Below are 18,565 nucleotides of genomic sequence, written 5' to 3'. Positions count from 1 at the left end.
TTGGCTCGCTCAGCAGCAAGGGGACGCGGCCGTCTGCCGTGGCGGTGCACATTGTCGACACAGTTGCGCCGTTGACGCGGGTGGGGTCATGCTGAGCACACAGCGTTGTGTATCGAGCCTACGAGCATATGGTGTTGCTTATGCATTTGCGGTGAGCACAGAACGCCTTGTGCCTTGCTCTGTGGTCGCGCAGAGCCAGGTTCGCGTTGATTGCTGTCCACGGCGCGCCTCTTTGTCGGGGGTGGGTGAACGCTGCGCCGGCTGGACTGCTGCGTTGGTGGCAGTGGCGGCCGCTGGCTGCGACAAGAGCAGACGCGGCTCCCCAGCGGAGTGCCTGTTGCACAGACGCGCATGGTGCCGTGTCCAGCACCAATCGCAGCCCAGCACTGCCCGGCCAATCGGTGCGCGCTGCTCTATTGCCTGGGCTGAGCGCCAGCACAAACCTGAAACCAAAGAGGCGTGCTATGCGCAGCAGCGGGCGGACTGTTATAGGATTGTGCATGCGGTCTTGGACATGCCATATTTGCCACGAGCGATCGGTCACGCTCTTTGGGTAACGGGCTTAAGGACGTGGACTGCCCTGGGCTTTGGAGGCCGGATGTGTTCCCCCTTCACGGCGGTCGTTCGCGGGAAGGTCACAGCTGGAGCGCCCGACCCAGGCATGTCTTGCGGCCGCACGATGCCTCTGGTGCAAGCCTCTGTCGCCAATCCACACTAAACCATCCACGCGGTGTATTCTTTGCGAATCGGCCACTCGCCCTTCCGGATGCATGCATTCGACCGCAGGGGCGCATTCTTGCCGCAGGGACCGCGGTGGCTTGTGCTGGTCCTCGTGCGGCTCGACTCCATGAACATGGCCGCGCCTCGCGGCGCAACACTGGCCCGACCCGGCCGAATAAAACTCCTGCGAGCGCCTGCATGTCCACAGTCACAGCCCGTGTGCGTGCTGTGTCCCGCCCCGAGCGGACGGACGTGTCCTCAATTGCATACAGACAACAGCGCGTCCGTGTCTGAAAACCAGCAGATCCAGCAGAGCCAGCAGATCCAGCAGAGCCGAGCTGTGATGCAATGTGCATCTCCAATCGAGGTGTGCAATGTTAATCGAGAGCACAAACAACCCTGTCTCTCCACACCGACCAGAACCCCGCCAACGACATTGGCTCGTCAGAGCCCACAGACGACGCACCGGGAACTGCAACTGAAACTTGCGTCTACAGTAACGATCCAGCACCGCTGCTGGAATCTGGGGCTCTGTACTGGCTCGTCAGACCCATGCACAAACACGCCGCTCCCGGTGCGCTCCCGGTGTCGCACCGGTGGCGGCCAGGTGATATCCCTGTACATTCATGCATGCTTGCACGCAGGGACACGTCTTCTCCCACGAGCCCCACGTTCGCCTCCTGCCCTTGGTCTCGCCCTTGCAAGCCCTCGTCGCATAAATCCTACTTGGCCCGCTCAACCAAGGGCCTTCACCGCCTCGACCCGACCCGACCCTCGCCAGCAAGCTCGACAGTCATGGTTAGCCAGGCGCTGCGCAAGCGCTCCAGCCGCCTCAGCACCGTCACGACCGACCAACGCCGCCAGGCCATCGCCTCTATCCATGAATCCTACGGCAGCCACCAGGTCGGCGCCTTGGAAGAAAAGCTCCGGGCTCTTCGCAGCAGCTTTACCCGAGAGCACATCCGCTCCTGGGTCTACACTTCGTTTCCCATCATCCCGCAGATCCTGTCGTACAATCTAAAGCTCTTTGGCGAAGACATTGTTGCTGCCGTGACCATCGCGTTTGTCCTGATTCCGCAGGTTCGTCTGTTCGAGCAGATTGCTCCATGCCCGGTTGTTCTCGAAACGCCGCTCGAAACCAGGTCGGCCAACGATGGGCCTTTCAGCCAACAGCCTGTCTCCCAGCCTCACACATGATTCTTTGCCCCACAAAAGTCCATCGCCTACAGCACGCTTGCTCAGGTTCAGCCGATTCGTGCGCTGCTCTCGTCCGTCTTCCCAGTCGTTATCTATGCCATCTTTGGCCAGTCGCGACAACTCTCCGTTGGTACGAATGAGCAGCAGCCAGCACGCAGCTCGTGCCCGACCATGCTTCTTGGTTTGTTGGTTGTTTTTTTGTTGACACCCTCGTTGCTGCGACCGCTCTGTAGGCCCAGAAGCTCTGTCGAGTGTTCTCGTCGGCGTCACTGTGCTGCAGGAGTCGCAAAACGGCTACAGCACGGACCAGCTCGCCTCCAGTCTCGCCTTTCTGGTTGGCGTCTTTCTGCTCATCCTCTCGGCCCTGCAAGCCGGCTTCATCGACAATATCCTGTCCGGCTATTTGCTGGTATGTCTGCCGATACCGCGCTGTGGGCGGATCGGGGCCGGATGGCTGCTTTGGTGCCGCTGCGCTGGCCACGCGAGTCGTATGTGTCAGTGTCAGTGTCGGTGTCAGTGTGTGACTATGGCTGTGGTTGTGTCAGTGTGTGGCTGCGACTGTGGTTGTACTGCCATTGATCCGGGAACTGCTTTCGGCCTCTGTTCCACACTCTCACGCTCTCACACTCTCACACCCTCACACTCTCACACCCTCATGCCAGACTGGATTTGTCACGGGTGTAGCATCTTTGATCATGGTCGAGCAGCTTCCCGAACTGCTCGGCATCAACGACCATCCCGCTGGCGAGCTCTCGACCATCCAGAAGCTCACCGAGGTGTGTAACTACCTGTCGACGACCAACTTCAAGACCCTGGCCTGCAGCATCGTCAGCATCGCCTTCCTGCTGAGCATCCAAACGATCAAGAAAAAATACGGCCACAAGAGCGGTGCCCTTCGTCTCATGCCGCAAATCCTGCTGCTTGTTATCATCATGATCTCGGTCTCGGCCGCGGCCGATTTCAACTCAATGGGAATCCACATTCTGGGTCGGTTCAACAACCAAATCTCGCCGCCGACCCTGCCGCCTCTCAGCTTTCCCATGATCCAGCGACTGGTCTATCCAACCATCATCCTGACCATCGTCGGGTTTGTCGAGTCCCAGACGGTCACAAAGAAGTTTGGTCTCAAGAACGAGTATTCGCCCTCGGGTAACCGCGAGCTCTTTGCCCTTGGCATAGCCAACCTCGTGGGATCATTTATGGGATGCTATGTCACCTTTGGCTCGCTACCCAGATCCAAGATCTTGGCGGTGGCTGGTGGACGCACCACTCTCGCGGGCCTCTTTGCAGCGATTCTGGTGCTGATAGCGTTCGTCACGCTGGTCCCGGTGCTCCAGTTCCTGCCCAAGAGCACACTGGCGTCCATTGTGTTTGTGGCTGCATACAACCTGATCGAATGGGGCGAGATTATCTTTGTGTTCAAGATTCGGGTAGGTCTTGTGTGGCTGACGAGGTCAGGCTGGGGACCATGATGCGTGGTTGGATGAGCTTGATGATACCAGCAAAGTGTCGTCGGCATGTGCCCGAGAGTAGATCGGAGGAGGAAGTTGGCAGGCACCCTCTCGTCTCGCATACCCTTCACTTCGATGCTGATCTGTCACCGGTTCTCGTTTCAACGGCAGGGCTGGATCGAGGTGGCCCTGTTTCTGATTGCCTGGGCCCTCACCCTGGCCACGACGATCAGTGATGGCATTGTGCTGTGCCTGCTCCTGGCCTCTCTCATCATCTTCAGACACACCACCATCGTCAACATGTCCGTCCTCGGTTGGGTGCCGAACGGCATCACGAACGACAGTGGCTACTTTGTCGACACCAAGGAGCACCCTGAGGCTGAGTTGTTTGACAATGTCCTGATCATGAAGATCGAGGCACCGATCATGTTTTACAACTGCGGTACCCTCCAGCGCAAGATTGACTTGCTGATCCGAGCCGAACAGAAACTGGCGCTGCAGCACGCCCGCGAGGTCAACCCAGTGTTGGTTGGTGGCGACAGCACACTTGGCGGAGACACAGATCTGCGCGGCAGCGACACCGATCTCGGCACCGTCCAAGTCACTGGTGACGACCACGGCGGACATAACCCGCACTACATTTTGATTGATCTGAAGAACAGCACCGACATGGTGAGTCGGCGGGCCGTTTACTGCCATAAAGTCATGCGCGGATGATGGTGGGACTGGGTGGCATCTCGAACTGACACACACATAGGTGTAGCCATTGGCTGTGGTGGTGAACGGAGGGAAATGCATCGCTGGCCCCGTCGGCCTGCCCGTTCGTTACTCGCTCAGGGCTCGGCAATCTGCGGCGTACCTAACCTGCCTCGCTCATCGTTTAGGACTCGGCGGCAATCCATATGCTCAAGGTTATCACACGCTCGTTCAAGCGACGCAAGTTCCCCATCTACTTTACCGGTCTGCACGATTTCCACATTGTGCTCTTCCGGCGCTCGGGGCTCCTGGACCTCGTTGGATCGGAGCACATCTTTGACACGATCCAAGAGGGCATCCACGCAATCGACCGGGAGGTCGAGGAGGAAGAGCGAGCCAGGGGCAACAACCCGCCTACCAATCCGTTCGACCAGCCCGACGACGAGCCGGAGGACAAGGATGCCGCTGCCGGCAACAGAGTCATGCTCCAGCTCGGCCACGCTGTCACAATCACACCAAACTAGCGGGTTTGCATCCTGGCATTCGGCGGGTGGATTGCTCAAAGATCCCGGGTCGTGGATTCCTCTGATGCGAGAGCGGGGGGTGAGGAGAGACGGGCAAAGTCCGTGCTTTCTCGTATCTGTGGACTGGCCTGCAATAGGACACATTTGCACGTTCCAGAGGATTGGTGGTCCTGCACTCTTTGATGGTGCTGTGGACTTGACGGGGGGGGGAAACGCAGGCGGAGGAGAGGGAGGAGGCGGATAGGCTTGGGCGACATCGGGCCTCGAGCCGGACCGAAGCCGGTGCCCGGAGGCGCTGTGACGGTCACGCAATCCGAAGGGTGATTTCGAAGGCACGCCTGGAAGCAAGGACATGGGCTGCAAGCCAAGAGCACAGGCCGCAGGGCGGTGGCGGCGGCGGCGGCCAGGTGGCAAGAGCGGCTTTCCCCACCGGCGGGCCCATGCGGCTTGACAAAGGCAGCTGCAGACCACCAGAAGCCCAACAGTAGCCCAACAGAAGCCCAACAGAAGCCCAACAGTTGCCAGGCAGAAGCTCAGACACAACTGCCCCCCCCCAGTTGGAAACACGCAACCAACGTGCCTGCGGGAGAAACGTGGAGACCTTGGTCGCAGCGGGCAGGTTGCGTTTCGGCCATCGAGAATAGCGGGGGATGCGTGTCGGTGTGCCAGTGACGAGCGAGCCCAAGCAAGCAACCGGCATCCTCGACGACATCCTCGACGGCACCCCCAGCGACATCCTCGACGGAGTACTCGTTCCAGCGATCCATCATGCAAGCGCGATGTGACTGACTCGATCTGCCTGTAACCCGGCGTGCCGGACTTGCTGAGAGCCGGTTCGCGGCTCCGCAACCGACCCGCAGTGATACTGGCAACGTCGCGGCAGACTCATGGCACCGCCGCCGCCACCACGCCCCGGCTCCTTAATCGGCTCTTGGCTGATTCCCCGACCGCGACCAGCCGCGCATGGCCGCGTTGCACCCCTGGCACAGCCGAACGGCCGCACGTTCTCGGGAACGTCCTGCTTCGGGCTGGACCTCTGCCGCTTGGCTGCCCATGGCGCTGGTCCGCCAATCGGATTGAAGCCCGTGGCCTGTCACCGCCGACGAATCTCTGTCGGCGCGCTGTCGCGTCTCATGCCATCAAATCAGGTCAAGGCCTCATTCCTTGCTGATGCAGCTCACTTGCTCCACCCTTTCTTCCATGCCCCGAGTCGTTGCATCGCGCTCCGACTCGAGTCGACTCGCCCAGTTCACCCACTCAACCTATCCCCTCCATCGCCATTCAAGCCCAGCTGCCGCGGCGTGCTCATTGCCTGTTGCCATTGTCCTCCATCTCGACAGCCACTTGGCTTCTGCTCTGACGCCGCTCGCGACACTTGTGTCCAATGGCTGAACCGCGAGACCGGCATTCTCGTTCCGCGCGGAGGCACGTTTGATGGTTCCAGCACAAATTATGCGGCTTTCTGCATCACTGGGACACAAAACCTAAAATCTCCACAGCGAAACGATATAAAGCCTCCGTGCGCCCTGACTACTCAATTCCGCATCTTCACGCCGAGATCGCTAGATTCTGCCTTGAGCATAGATCGTAGAAACCTCCTCGCAAGGTCCGCCAACGCCCGCCTTTCCATTTTTGAAACACCACTCGAATCCGCCAAAATGAAGCTTTCCCTGTTCGCTGCCTCGCTCCTGGCTGTTGCCGCCGTCAACGCCGCCTACATTCCCCCCTATGTCCAGTCCTGTAAGTACTCCTTAGATTCCATGTCACTTGTATTTCTTGAAGGCGACATTCTCCAGAAACCTCACTGGGCTTTGAGGGGCGGTACCAGTCAACCGACATTGCTTGCTGTGGAATGCATCGATATCGGTTGTCGCGGCATATCGCAACTTTACATCGTATTGCACCAACTCCGCTGATTCCCACATTCATCACTTTTCCGTGACGATAACAGCGACCGTCAACGCGTACGGACTTCCCACCACCACCGCCAGCTCTTCGGTCGCTGCTACGGCTAGCTCGGTCTACAAGTGCATTCCCCTTACGACCGGATATCCCGTCTCGAGCTCCTCGGCTGCTTACTCTGCCTCTGCCTCCCCCTCCGGCTACGTCGCCTCGTCTTCAACTTCTTCCTCGGCCTCCACCTCTGGATACGTTGCTTCTTCCTCGGCCTCCACCTCTGGATATGTTGCTTCTTCCTCGGCCTCCACCTCTGGATATGTTGCTTCTTCCTCGGCCTCCACCTCTGGATACGTTGCTTCTTCCTCGGCTACTATTGCTCCCGTTGTCACCACTACTACCGTTCCCGTTGTCACCACTACTACCGTTCCCGTTGTCACCACTACTACCGTTCCCGTTGTCACCACTACTACCGTTCCCGTTGTCACCACTACTACCGTTCCCGTTGTTACCACTACCACCGTTCCCGTTGTCACCACTACTACCGTTCCCGTTGTCACCACTACCACCGTTCCCGTTGTCACCACTACCACTGTCGTTCCCGTTGCCACCACCACCACCGCCGGCGCTCCTGGCCCTTAAGTGTCCCCACCATCCATGGCGCGCCAGTCCGACTCGCCGACCTCGATTATAAAGTCGAATCAGTTCAACCCACTGCGATCTTCAGTCCTTCAGTCTTTCTGTCTTGGAAGCGTTTCGATTTGCATCACAGAATATGTTCTCTAAGCTCCTTTCACTCTTCCCTGGCTTCGATATGGATTTTAGTGCTCGTGGGGGAACCCCGATCGACTAGCTCACTCTCCCCTGCCCTTTGTTAATGCTCCATCATTAAATTTTGCAACTTGTTCGCTTTTCTGGCCAATTGCCTCAGCTGTCACTTTGATGGAGGACGATTTGATTCGTAACTGCTGATATTTGACCGAGAGCCCACAATATATTGATGCTTTATAACAAAGTGCACTTGTATCGCGCTGTGGCAGTCAAATGCATGATCCGAGGCCTAGAGGAGTCTGGATGGGTGATGCATTCGCAACTTGTGAAGTCGTATCTCGGCGCCGCCGTCTTTGACAATCCCTTTCCGCTCTGCTGCTGTTGCCATCAGGAATCTGTTTCCGACATATCGGGGATGATCCCTCCCCCCCCCCGATGCGAGCACCTCCCGTCTGGCTCAGACACGGAGCAAATTTGCCACCTCCGCGACCCAGGAGCGCCCAAGTTGGAGGGCGGGGGACGAGGATGCGTCCGCCAGCAATGACGGGAGGGGGCCTGGGGTGGCGACAGCGATGCGGGGCCTGCACAAAGGGAGATGGACTTGCCGCAGGCCTGGTCGAGTCGGCGTCGTACCAAGCAGTGCACTTCGATTGACCAATATATTGGCAGTTCGAGGCACCAGGCACGTTCGGGCTGGCATTCTGGCTCGGGCTCTGCCGGTGGAGCGCCCTTTGTCTTGGTTGGTGCGCGCGAAACGTTCCGTGCCACGTTGCCCACTCGACGAACGTGCCGTCGTGGTGCCAAGGTACAGAGCCAGAGCGGCCTTTGGCCGCCGCCAAGCCATGCAAGCATCACCAATGATGTGACGTGCTGGCGCTCGTGCACGCTCGCCGCATGGCCTGTCGCAATCGCCCCGTTGTGCTCCACCGCCCCGGCCGCCCCTTGCTGCCTTCCTCTGCAACATGTGCTACGCCACCAAGCTTGTTGCAAAGAAACACTCCGCTTGCGCACGTTTGTGTTTCCAGCCAGTCGTTGGCCGCACCGCACCGGCGTTCCGCAATTCCTGTTTCAGCTTGCAGCTTGGTCCTGGTCTTGCTGGCCTTTGCTCCGAACGTATATATCCTGCCCGCTGCCGCTGTTTCACCTCTTTCTCGCAGACGACGCTTCTCGGCAGCACCGTAAACCCCAACTGCTGTCTCCGTCTCCCCATATCCCTGCTCGGATTGTCCGCCAACATGACATTCTCTAAATCATCTTTCCTTGCCCTTGTTCTCGCCGGCACCGCCGCGGCAGCTCCCGTCGTCCGGCTGTTCACTCGACAAGTCCCAGCCACCGCGAGCAGCATCCAAGTCATCAACGACACACCTAGCATTCCCACCACTGCCAATCTCGTCTTTGGCAGCGGCCCCGTCCTTTCCAGTGTCAATATCAGCCCAATTTACTATGGCGGAAGTGTTAGCTACCAGAGCCAACTTGACACATTCTACGGCGCCATTGCCGGCTCGTCCTATGTCTCTGGCCGTAAGTACTGCTCGCCGTTTTGCTGCTGGAGCAAGCTACCCTGAACATCCCACAATCTCATTGGTGCCGACAGCAACAGAGAGCATGCCCGGGAATCTAACACCGCCTTCGAATATATGAATCAAACCGTGAACCGAGCCAGTGGCCGAATATAGCCCTCAAGGCTCGGCTATCGGTGCCGGCAGTTTCACCGCTTCCGTCAGCTTGAGTGGCAGTCTCGCCGCCACTTCCGACAAGAGCGACATCGAGGTACAGTGAATACGCTAACGTCATGGTGAAGTTCCAACACCAAGCCATGGTTCGGTGAAGCAACCATGATCGGAGTGCCAATAGGTACAATCGCAGAACGCAGTTTTGCTGACACATAGGTCTATTTGGCTATCAATCAGACGTGGCTGCTGAGCCTCGTGAGCACTGGAACCATCGCACCGACAACCAACAGCTATTATCCCATCCACTTTGCAAGCGGATATACGCTCACTACCGGCGGAAAGACATCTTGCATTGATTTCTGCGCCTTTCACGGCTATGTCGACATCAGCAGCATTTCCGGCACCCAAACCCAATTCTTGTACTACGGAGCCATTCCGGATCTCAGTACAAGCGGCTGCGCCACTGGATGTGGAGCCGATGCCTTGGAACTGAACAACTTGCAGGCCGTAGCCTCTGCTGAGCTCGCTGACGTCATTACTGATCCGACCTTGACTTCTTGGACTGATGGACAGGGAAATGAGATTGGCGATCTGTGCAATCACATTCAGGGTTCTGTAACGGGAACCGACGGAAGTGTCTATGTTGTTCAGAAGCTATGGTCCAATGGTGAGAATGGATGTTTCGCCCCATTGGCGGATACAACGGCAACAACTACAGCAACCACCACCACCACCACCGAGCCCATTGCCACCACCACCATCACCACTACTGCCACCGAGCCTACCACCACCACCACTACTACCACCGAGCCTACCACCACCACCACCACTACCACCACCACCACCGAGCCTACCACCACTACCACCACCACTGAGCCCATTGCCACTACTACCACTACCACCACCACCACCGAGCCCATTGCCACCACCACCATCACCACTACTGCCACCGAGCCTACCACCACCATCACCACTACTGCCACCGAGCCTACCACCACCACCACCACCACCACCACCACTGAGCCCATTGCCACTACTACCACTACCACCACCACCACCGAGCCCATTGCCACCACCACCACCACCACCGAGCCTACCACCACCACCACTACTACCACCACCACCACCACCACCGAGCCTACCACCACTACCACCACCACCACCGAGCCCATTGCCACCACCACTACTACCACCGAGTCTGCGACCACCAGTACTACTCTTCCCGTTTCCACCACTTCTATCTCGGTCAACACTACCACCGAAGCTATTCCCACCACTTCCACCACCGAAGTTGTGTCATCAGCCTTCACTACAAGTGCGACCGGGGCTCCTTCCATCGTTCCTTCTTCCACTTTTGCTCCTTCCATCGTTCCTTCGTCCACCGTCGTTACTTCCTCAGCCATCGCGTCATCCACCTCTGCTCCTTCCACCATTCCTTCCTCCACCATTCCTTCCTCCACCTTTGTTCCTTCCACCTTTGTTCCTTCCTCGGCCATCGCTTCGTCCACCTTTATTCCTTCCACCGTCGTTACTTCCTCGGCCATCGCTTCGTCAACTACTTCCCAAACCAATCCCTCTACTACTCTTCCCATCACTACCGCTTTCCCTACACTTTCCAGTGTCTTCTCTACTCATACTACCAGTTTCAGTATCACCCCTTCATCCACCCAGTCGGTTTTCTCAACTATCACTTCGCGTAACTCGTCGACCGCCACTCTTTCCAGCTCGATCGTGAGCATCTCCCACACTCCCTCCGCCAGTACATCTCACACTTCCACTGCCACGGTCAAACCCAGCTCCGCTTCCAGCACTCCCCACACTTCAACCGCTATTACTCACACCTCCGCTTCGGCTTCCACTGTCAAGTCAAGTTCCAGCTCCAGCACTTCGCATGCTTCTACCGCTAGCAGCAGCTCTCACTCCTCGTCGACTGCCTCTAACACCGCCAAGCCCAGCACCATCACTAGCGCCAGCAGCTCTCACTCCTCGTCGACTGCCTCCAACACCATCAAGCCCAGCACCATCACTAGCGCCAGCAGCTCCCACTCCTCGTCGACTGCCTCCAACACCGCCAAGCCCAGTACCATCACCAGCGCCAGCAGCTCTCACTCCTCGTCGACTGCCTCTAACACCGCCAAGCCCAGTACCATCACCAGCGCCAGCACCTCCCACTCCTCGTCGACTGCCTCCAACACCGCCAAGCCCAGTACCATCACCAGCGCCAGCAGCTCTCACTCCTCGTCGACTGCCTCTAACACCGCCAAGCCCAGTACCATCACCAGCGCCAGCACCTCCCACTCCTCGTCGACTGCCTCCAACACCGCCAAGCCCAGTACCATCACCAGCGCCAGCACCTCCCACTCCTCGTCGACTGCCTCCAACACCGCCAAGCCCAGTACCATCACCAGCGCTAGCAGCTCTCACTCCTCGTCGACTGCCTCTAACACCGCCAAGCCCAGCACCATCACCAGCGCCAGCACCTTCCACTCCTCGTCGACTGCCTCCAACACCGCCAAGCCCAGTACCATCACCAGCGCCAGCACCTCCCACTCCTCGTCGACTGCCTCCAACACCGCCAAGCCCAGTACCATCACCAGCGCCAGCACCTCCCACTCCTCGTCGACTGCCTCCAACACCGCCAAGCCCAGTACCATCACCAGCGCTAGCAGCTCTCACTCCTCGTCGACTGCCTCTAACACCGCCAAGCCCAGCACCATCACCAGCGCCAGCACCTTCCACTCCTCGTCGACTGCCTCCAACACCGCCAAGCCCAGTACCATCACCAGCGCTAGCAGCTCTCACTCCTCGTCGACTGCCTCTAACACCGCCAAGCCCAGCACCATCACCAGCGCCAGCACCTTCCACTCCTCGTCGACTGCCTCCAACACCGCCAAGCCCAGTACCATCACCAGCGCCAGCACCTCCCACTCCTCGTCGACTGCCTCCAACACCGCCAAGCCCAGCACCATCACTAGCGCCAGCACCTCCCACTCCTCGTCGACTGCCTCCAACACCGCCAAGCCCAGTACCATCACCAGCGCTAGCACTTCCCACACTTCGACCACAACTGCATTCCCCACGTTCCCATCCACCACATTTTCCTCAACTCACACTTCCTCAGCATCTTCCACCTCGATCAAACCCACAACCATCACTTCTTCCACGGCTGTTCCCACCGCCACAGTTACCGACACAATCACTGCGGGTATCATTACCGCGACATTCACTGCCACCTTCACCGAGACTCTTACCGAGACAATCGCGCCAACGGCTGCGTCTCTTGTTGCAGCCAACGGCGCCGCCATCTTGACCGCCTCAATTCCAGTCATTGTTCCTACTCCGAATGCTCGTTAGATTTTTCAGTTTCTAGACAGTTCTTGAGTATGCAAACGGGGAACACCTGTGTTCTGAGATCAAATTAGTGTTTTTATACAGAAGTTTGAATAAATTTGTTTGAAAAATGACCTTGTCATCAGAACCCGTCTGATGGTCATACGTTGCCAGTTGGTCAATTGCCGGCCCGCACCGAGTCACAAAGTGAAGGAATCAAACACCACTTTGAGATATGAGGCTACTCTATTTGGTATTATCGATCCACCAAGATTCACTTCATCACTCCCCATGGCTACACGCTTGATACTCATGTCGCTCCAGCGGTGTTCTGCCTGGGTACATGGAGCAATCTCCATCACCGGTGAGGCCATGAGTAAAACCCGTTCGTGCTGCGTTTTCATCAACTCGGCGTGGGCGTTTTCCTTTCCCACAGCGCACCACTATTCCAAGCTGGAGAGAACCGTTCAAAATACCAACCAAGGTCTGTCTCCGAAGCCTCGATTCGTGTTTTTTGCTCTAACTCCAAAGAGATGGCGAAAGGATCATCGTCACAATCTCAAGCATTTGCATCAGCGGCATGATACTGATCCAATTTTGATCGTGCTTTGTAGACATTGCGAGGCATCGAAGATAGCCCCAAATCCATGCATCATTCGGTTGTGTCTATTGCTGATCTCGTCGCTGGCAGGATGAGTCTTCAATAGTGTCCGAGGTCCAGAACAAGCGAGGTTGAAGGAGGAATAATGCTGCAGACCAACAATGAGGGCCAAGAGGCAGCCGAGACAGCGCACCACCATGAGCCCCCGGCTGCTCACATCCGATCCGATCCATGACTCCTGTTGCTCGCCCAGATGCACCAGGTATCGTTTGCTTGTCCAGACTGCCGCATGGACGACACAGCCAGTGTATTCAACCATGATGCCGGGAGGGACGGCCACTCATGGATGCGACATTATGCCTCTTCGAGGCCGGGACAGCCGTCTCAACTGCACCAATCGATCGCACAGCTCCGGAGGGTGAACGTTGGAGAAGAAGACATCTGCTCGGACGGTCGCTGCGAGACTTGCAGTGTGCAATCAATGCAAGCATTGATGGAGGCATTCGATACAAGCATTCGATGCGCTGATGGACCAGCAGGTGGTTTCAGCTGGCAGTGGGTGGCACTGGTGGCAGTCTGGTCGTCCAAAGAGCAGTTTGTTTCGCTAAGCCGAAGCTGAAGTTGCTATTCCGGCGCTGTGTGGTTGCTGCTGTCGGTGAGGTGGCTCGGAGGCGGCTCCAGAGTCTGCTTGCCTTGGACCTCGTGCATCAGGAGCTCCAGGTTCTTCCTCGCATAGCTGCATCCGTGGCTGTTGGCATGCTTCAGCCACTCGATGCATCGGTTGAGGTCTTTGGGCACGCCGTTGCCGGTGTAGTAGCAGCATGCAACCTGGATCTGGGCTTCGGCGCTGTGCTGGCGGGCGGCCCGAAGATACCAGGCAAAAGCCTCCCTGGGTCGCTGGGGATAGATGAATCCATAGTCGAATGCTCGGGCGACCCGCAGGATCGACGGGACGTGGTCGGCCTCGGCGGCCATCTTGTAGAAGAAGAGCGCCCGCTCCTCGTTGTGGGCACATCCGAGCCCGGCCTCGTGCATCTCGGCAGCCTTGAGCATGCCTTCCAGGTGGCCAAAGGTCGCCGAGACGACATAGTGCTGGAGGGCGGCCTCGAGGTTGCGGTCCACGCCGATGCCCTCCTCGCAGCAGTGGCCGACCATGAAGATGGCCTGCGGGTGCGCCTTTCTGGATGCGTCCCAGAAGAGCTCGAACGCTTGCTTCAGATCGACGGCGACAGCAAAGCCGAACCGGTAGCAGAGGCCCAAGCCCATCAGCCCCTGGGGATGGCTCCAGGAGGCAGCCACCTTGAAGGCGGCATAGCCCTTCTCGAGGTCGAGGTTGGCGATCAGCTCGTCGGCGCGGGCGCAGAGGGCATCGAGCTCCTCGGGGCTCGGCGGCGGGCCATGCTTCCTGTCGACGTAGTCTGTGGAGGCGGGGAAGTTCTTGCGCAGAGGAGGCATGGACGACGGCAGCAGAGCAAGAACGGCGGAGCAGAAGCGGGTTTTGAGACGACAGCGTGCGCAGCAGGCTTGGATGTTGGTGTTGGGATGTTATTGTTGGGGATGTCTGGAGAGCCCTTGGTTGATACTTCCTGTCGACAAGCATGGGTTGCAGCCGACCACTCAACAGCGATGTTGGAAACTCGTGCAGGGTAAAATGAGGTTTCCACTTCAGCTTGTGCTGCTTTCACTGCTGTGTATTCGCATTACGGTGGCACCGGCCATCATCTGATTTCCGTCATCCAGCTCGATCGTTTGGATTGGGTTGCTCAGAGGTCAAACGCAGACTCGCTGAATCAAACTTGTCGTTCGTGGAGACTTTACAAGGCGCGAATGAGCAATGCCAGATCAGCTCCACAGGTTGATCGTGGCATGTTCCACGATGGGATCTCCGTTTGCCAGCTTGCCGGCTTCCACCGGGACAGCAGTAATCCATGAAGGAGCCGGGCATATGTGGGAATCTTGCAGTTAGTCGTGTGGTGCATTTGTCTTTGGATGCGTCCCTCACCCTTGATGTCGCCACTGGGTTCAAGGCAAGCCACACAATACAGAATGGTGTGGTTTTAATGTCTGTTTTGTACGAGCCCGCTGGGTCATGGCGATTCCGCAGACATGGGACTTGGATGCTGCATTTGAAGGGAATGAGTTGCAAGCAAGTCTCTGATTGAGCCAAATGCCCCATCCAGAGGACCCGCAGGCAGACTGCGGGCAGCACAACTACCCCCAATTCAATAAAACACAGGACACCTCGGATTTTGGTCGTCGAACAGATACGTTGTTACCTCAAAACATCGCGTTGGTCGTGACCATTCAGTGGTGCGTTTCTGGGTCTGGATCAAGGATGCTGTCTCGCTCGGATGGTTCACCGCAAGCGAAAGACGCCACCCAGGCGACCAAGTGGATCCAGAGCACCCACAATGTCCTTGGTCTGCAGTAATGGATGAGTACTGGACAAACAGCTGTACTTCAGCCTGATCCTGCGACGGCGATTCAAGCGACTCGATCTCCCGGTGTGCTCACATTGCCGGGAAGCCAAGCGACTCGAGAAGGCCGAGTATCATGCTATCGATTTAGTATGGAACTGCCCAGAGGGTCGAGTGAATGCACCACACTGAGATTGCCAAACAGGACGGGAAACTATCGCACGGCTTGCTCGCTGGAGCACATGGATCAGCGGACTTGTTCGCCGATGCCAGAAAGTGACTGCCACGTTTCTTGATGGACCGAATGTATCACCCGTTCACAATCGCTGCAATGGTAACCTTGGACACTCTCAGGTCCTGCTTGATGGTACTCGGTGCAGCAAGTTGGAGCCATAGTGTTGCAGTCGATGTGGAATTGGATGGAATGGCTGTTACATCTTGCCTTGGCGAGAATGCAGGACTCGACATGATGTTCGATTCCATGATCGATTCCATGATCGATGGATGCGGCAGTGCATGTGGCAGTGCAAGAGGAACAACGACTCCAGCCAGCAAACCAACGGATCGAGCCAGGCTTGTGTGTGTGTGCGCAATGGCCAGTATTTGGCTTGCCAGCGTTTGGCTTGCTTTGCCACAATCTGTCTCTCTTTCATCTGTCCATCGCCGTCACCCACTTGCCTCCCTCCTGTCTCCATCAACATGGCCAGCATGAACGAGTCTGCCTCAACCACAGCATCATCTGCCGCTCACCAAAACCAAGCTGAAGACAGCACAGCTTCGTCGATGCCAAATATCACCCAACTCTCCCTCGAACACAACCCAGACATCTTCACCATCATCTGCTGCAACGACAGCTTCCAGCTCTCCCTCGATCACAGCACCATCAAGACCCTGCTCCGAGTGTGCCGGCGTGCCCGACCCCTCCTGAGCTCCAAGCTGCCTCTCTTCCACGGCTGGTGTCGGAAGGAAGGGCTGTGTCATCCAGACGGACAGATGCGGGTCGAACTCACACCGAGCGACGAGATTGTACTCTCCATACACTGCGAGGATCCAGTCAAAACTAGCCGATCCTGGCTTGAATATCTAGTCGATAACGGCAATGTTGCCGCATCATACTTCCTGGCAAGAATACTGCAGGTTGATCTCTCCGGCCGGCAGTCTTTGGAGAAATCCAAGAAGCAAGCTATCCGCCAGCGAATCTTCCGCCATTTGGAGATCGCCGCCAACACAAGCCACACAATGTCACAGTTCCACTTGGCTGGATGCTATCGCAACGGTCTTGGAGTCGACCAAGACCACACCAAAGCTGTCGATATGTTTCGCAGTCTTGCAGAATGTGGAATGGCACAAGCCCAAGTTGCACTCGGTCGATACTACGAGTCAGGCGAAGGTGTCGATCAAGATTATAACAACGCAATCGAGTGGTACTCTAAGGCTGCAGATCAAGGCAGTGACGATGGCCGACTCCATATCGTGTTCCTCCGTGGATGGTTCTCGTTCATCGGCCTTGGTGTCGAACAGAGCGACGCTGATGCCTTCAACCACTGGCATGAAGTCAGCAACCTGTCCACCGATCCGATTATCAAGTCCATCGCTACCCACATGGTTGGGTGGATGCACTACCTCGGCCGGGGCACACAACAAAACCAACAGAAGGGCATCAAGATCATTCGAGATAACAAATCGGATGAGTTCAAGCTTGGAGAGCACGAGTGTCTGGCGTGGTTGGCAGACGAATGCAAATCCGATTCACCCACATCCTGCATGTTCTTCAAACTCTGCCAGCTCGGATCGGACCAAAACTGGTTGTGCAAACACTTGATGGCTTTGTGTCTGGTCCGAGGATTCGGAATAATGCAAGACCGGAAGAAGGCAGCGGGCATCTTTGAGCAACTCGCCAACGAAGGCCACAGCGATAGCCAGTTGTGGATTGGAGAGTGCTACTGCTATGGAGGGGGAGTCACCGAGGACTGGACCAAGTCGGTCGAGTGGTATCGCAAGTCAGCCGAGCAAGGGAATCGATATGGACAAGATCGGCTCGGCAACTGCTACCAATGGGGCTGGGGTGTCCTCAAGGACATCGACATCGCCGTCTTCTGGTACCGCAAATCCGCTGACCAGGGCCACGAAGATGCCATCTTCTGGCTCAAACAACTCGGCAAGTGACCCTGATCCCTTGAGTTCCACTCCCAAAGTAATAAGCTACCACATCCAACATTCAACCAAATTGCACCGCCGTCACCCATCAGACACCATGATTCCAAAGTGTGGATTAGGTTAGGTGTACTTGATGAAGCAGCAATGGCCGAGTGATGTTGTATTTGATATTCGATACATTCAATACATACAATATACAATAGTGCTGTCCCATAACAATTGCTGATGTTGATCAACCGACAGAACCATCCCATGACTCGACAACGACAACTCGACATTCACAATCGATAGTCGTTTTTTTTTTTTTGTTTTTGTTTTGATAGTTGTATATTCAAGAATATTCAACATGCCATCAGTATCCTAGGATACCCGGCAGTGGGTGGCCAAGCTCGCTCATACACCCCTGTTGCGGCCTTCGCCGACTCTCCAGCCCACACGGCGAGCCATGCGGGTGAACACTCCCTCTAATAACTCCCAGAGGGAGTCGCATGTCTCCAAGTCCCGCTCCGGGATGTCAGGGGCTGGTTTCTCCAAGTCCCTCTCTAGTATCAACTCGAACCCACTCCAGGGTTTGCTGTGCGGTGTTGGGTCTGGACTTGCCCTCAAAGGAGTGTGAGTTTGTCTGTGGGAGGGGTACTCGGGATTTATCTCGTATCCTGGGGTCTGACCCAGTCCCAAGTCATCGTCGGACTCTGGGATCGGGTCAGTACTTCGTCCTTGGGAGGGCGTGGGAACCTCTATGGTTTCGAGGCCAGAGACTATGTTTCTATTCGTCTCCCTGGCCCGGTTTCGGTCTCGGTTCGGGAGGGAGTCTTGGTTGCCATCAGGGGAGTACTCTGAGCCAGACTCTGAGCCAGACTCTGAGGTTCCTCCCCAGTTCGACCCCGAGGCAAGGTCTGAGCTCGGTTCGGGGTGGTGGGGCACTAAGTCCACACTCTGGTCGGAGTGAGGTACTAAGTCCCCACCTTTTTTTTTTTTGTTACTATAGTCAACTTTATTCAAGAAGACAAGCCATCAGGTCCAACAGGTTGGTACCCCGGCACGTTGAGTACACAGGCAAGCCTATTTACTCCTGTTGCAGCCTAGTGCTGCCTCAGCTGCCCACAAGGTCTGAGACCAAGTGGGTGAACAC

General features: G+C 56.9%; 5 protein-coding genes across 5 annotated transcripts; 4 read left to right on the top strand and 1 right to left on the bottom strand.

The window, feature by feature from the left end:
• The first annotated feature begins 1,369 nt into the window (after positions 1 to 1,369).
• Positions 1,370 to 4,749, top strand: BJ171DRAFT_451170 (sulfate transporter family-domain-containing protein). The gene is made up of 6 exons (XM_053108212.1): positions 1,370 to 1,800; positions 1,936 to 2,047; positions 2,151 to 2,326; positions 2,580 to 3,347; positions 3,540 to 4,040; positions 4,253 to 4,749. The coding sequence occupies exons 1-6, from the start codon at positions 1,516 to 1,518 to the stop codon at positions 4,586 to 4,588; spliced, it is 2,178 nt and encodes a 725-aa protein (XP_052961726.1). The 5' UTR covers positions 1,370 to 1,515; the 3' UTR covers positions 4,589 to 4,749.
• Positions 4,750 to 6,246: 1,497 nt separating this feature from the next.
• Positions 6,247 to 7,474, top strand: BJ171DRAFT_614437 (uncharacterized protein; the record flags this gene model as incomplete). Its single annotated transcript, XM_053115313.1, has 2 exons — positions 6,247 to 6,328; positions 6,540 to 7,474. 2 exons carry the CDS (start codon positions 6,247 to 6,249, stop codon positions 7,124 to 7,126), a joined length of 669 nt encoding a protein of 222 aa, XP_052961725.1. The 3' UTR covers positions 7,127 to 7,474.
• Positions 7,475 to 8,490: 1,016 nt separating this feature from the next.
• Positions 8,491 to 12,366, top strand: BJ171DRAFT_606392 (uncharacterized protein; the record flags this gene model as incomplete). The annotated part of the gene is made up of 3 exons (XM_053115217.1): positions 8,491 to 8,776; positions 8,919 to 9,025; positions 9,166 to 12,366. 3 exons carry the CDS (start codon positions 8,491 to 8,493, stop codon positions 12,280 to 12,282), a joined length of 3,510 nt encoding a protein of 1,169 aa, XP_052961724.1. The 3' UTR covers positions 12,283 to 12,366.
• A 998-nt stretch (positions 12,367 to 13,364) lies between these two features.
• BJ171DRAFT_540801 (uncharacterized protein) lies at positions 13,365 to 14,359 on the bottom strand. Its single transcript, XM_053112941.1, has one exon. It carries the CDS (start codon positions 14,312 to 14,314, stop codon positions 13,484 to 13,486), a length of 831 nt encoding a protein of 276 aa, XP_052961723.1. The 5' UTR covers positions 14,315 to 14,359; the 3' UTR covers positions 13,365 to 13,483.
• A 2,746-nt stretch (positions 14,360 to 17,105) lies between these two features.
• Positions 17,106 to 17,643, top strand: BJ171DRAFT_540793 (uncharacterized protein). Its single transcript, XM_053112940.1, has one exon. It carries the CDS (start codon positions 17,131 to 17,133, stop codon positions 17,440 to 17,442), a length of 312 nt encoding a protein of 103 aa, XP_052961722.1. The 5' UTR covers positions 17,106 to 17,130; the 3' UTR covers positions 17,443 to 17,643.
• Positions 17,644 to 18,565: the final 922 nt, after the last annotated feature.

Source organism: Polychytrium aggregatum (genome assembly GCF_025602895.1).
Source record: "Polychytrium aggregatum strain JEL109 chromosome Unknown BJ171scaffold_133, whole genome shotgun sequence".
In the NCBI taxonomy this organism is placed as follows: Eukaryota; Fungi; Chytridiomycota; class Chytridiomycetes; order Polychytriales; genus Polychytrium; species Polychytrium aggregatum.
Note: the sequence above shows the minus strand (reverse complement) of the source record. Positions and strands in the feature narration are given on the sequence as shown.